The 1,314-nt window shown below is 30.0% G+C and overlaps 1 protein-coding gene across 3 annotated transcripts in view; it reads left to right on the top strand.

Moving 5' to 3' along the window:
* The window catches only part of ect2 (epithelial cell transforming 2), a 91,121-nt gene that overhangs the window by 55,908 nt on the left and 33,899 nt on the right, over positions 1–1,314 (top strand). For all 3 annotated transcript variants that reach the window (XM_019882639.1, XM_019882636.1, XM_019882638.1), the window contains 2 exons: positions 702–821; positions 926–994. In XM_019882639.1, coding sequence (XP_019738198.1) covers positions 702–821; positions 926–994 — 189 coding nt within the window. The remainder of the gene's footprint in view (positions 1–701; positions 822–925; positions 995–1,314) is intronic.

Genomic DNA, 1,314 nt, shown 5'->3' with positions numbered 1-1,314 from the left:
CCACAAAAACATTTTGAGATCTGTAAAAAAATCATATTTAAATATATATATATATATATATATATATATGACATGTGTGTGCACACACACACACACACATTTATTTATTTATTCATTTTTTCCGGAATTTTCAGAAAAGTCCACTTTCATCTCTGTATAAAACATGAATTGGAATATTTCATATCACACAATTTTTATGCTTTGTCTTTGATTTAAAGATGAAAATACGCAAAAATCTACGAATATTGTAGACATTGCAACATGCTGGTTAAATCATGTCACAAAGAGTTGTATTTTTGCAGGCTTGAACTGACTAATGGCATTTTGTAATTTACTGCTGATAATTGATTTCAGACATGAATGTTCTATGAATTAGTTATGATCTTAATCACTGAAAAAAGTGGGACCAACTCATCTAGTTTTACTTTCACAAAAATGTGACATTCAAGATTTAGGAATTGTGTCTCTTAATAATAAATAATAAAAGTCACCCAATTGCAATTATGACCATAACAGCGTTTTCTTCCATGAGGCATCTGTTACACTGAATGGATCTACAGTATGTGAATATGCTTCAAGGTGATTGGAAAATTGCTTTATGATTGATCAATGTTTTGAGGACAAGTGAAATACAATTTTGGATGCAGTGCTAATTTGTTTGGATTTATCATCAACTAATACACTCATATTATCATTTGCAGATTTTCAAGCTTCCACTTGAAAGAGATGGTCAGCTAGGGGGACCCATCCTTGCCCAAGAAGAAATTAAGACAATATTTGGATCCATCCCTGACATCTACGAGGTTCACACCAGAATAAAGGTTGTGTGCACTCACTTACCATACCCGTTTCTGTTATACTAGTTTTGATCAAAATCCTTTTCTTGTAATCCGTGAAGATTAATATATTTTATTTTCCTTCCCAGAGTGACCTTGAAGGCCTCCTGAAAGAATGGTCAGAAGAAAAGAGTGTCGGAGATATTATTCTTAAATATGTAAGAGCAAATGTCTTTGGTTTAATTTATATGATATAGTAGGGTTTTTTTCTAACATTAATTCCGTTGTATATCAAGTACAACTTTATTGTCAAATAAATATGCAGTCATATATATATATATATATATTTTAGAGCTGTCAAACGATTAAAATATTTAATCTAATTAAAAATGCAACTGTCATAATTAACTCAAATTAACTAAAAATCATGATTACTCACGAATTTTTTATAATTTCTGAATTTCCTTTTATATTTTTTGTCTAATTTTTCCCCATTTTAATGCTCTCATCAACATGGAATCATGAATCAGTTTTCTAC

Source organism: Hippocampus comes, unplaced genomic scaffold, assembly GCF_001891065.2.
Source record: "Hippocampus comes isolate QL1 unplaced genomic scaffold, H_comes_QL1_v1.1 scaffold384, whole genome shotgun sequence".
NCBI lineage: Eukaryota > Metazoa > Chordata > Actinopteri > Syngnathiformes > Syngnathidae > Hippocampus > Hippocampus comes.
Note: the sequence above shows the minus strand (reverse complement) of the source record. Positions and strands in the feature narration are given on the sequence as shown.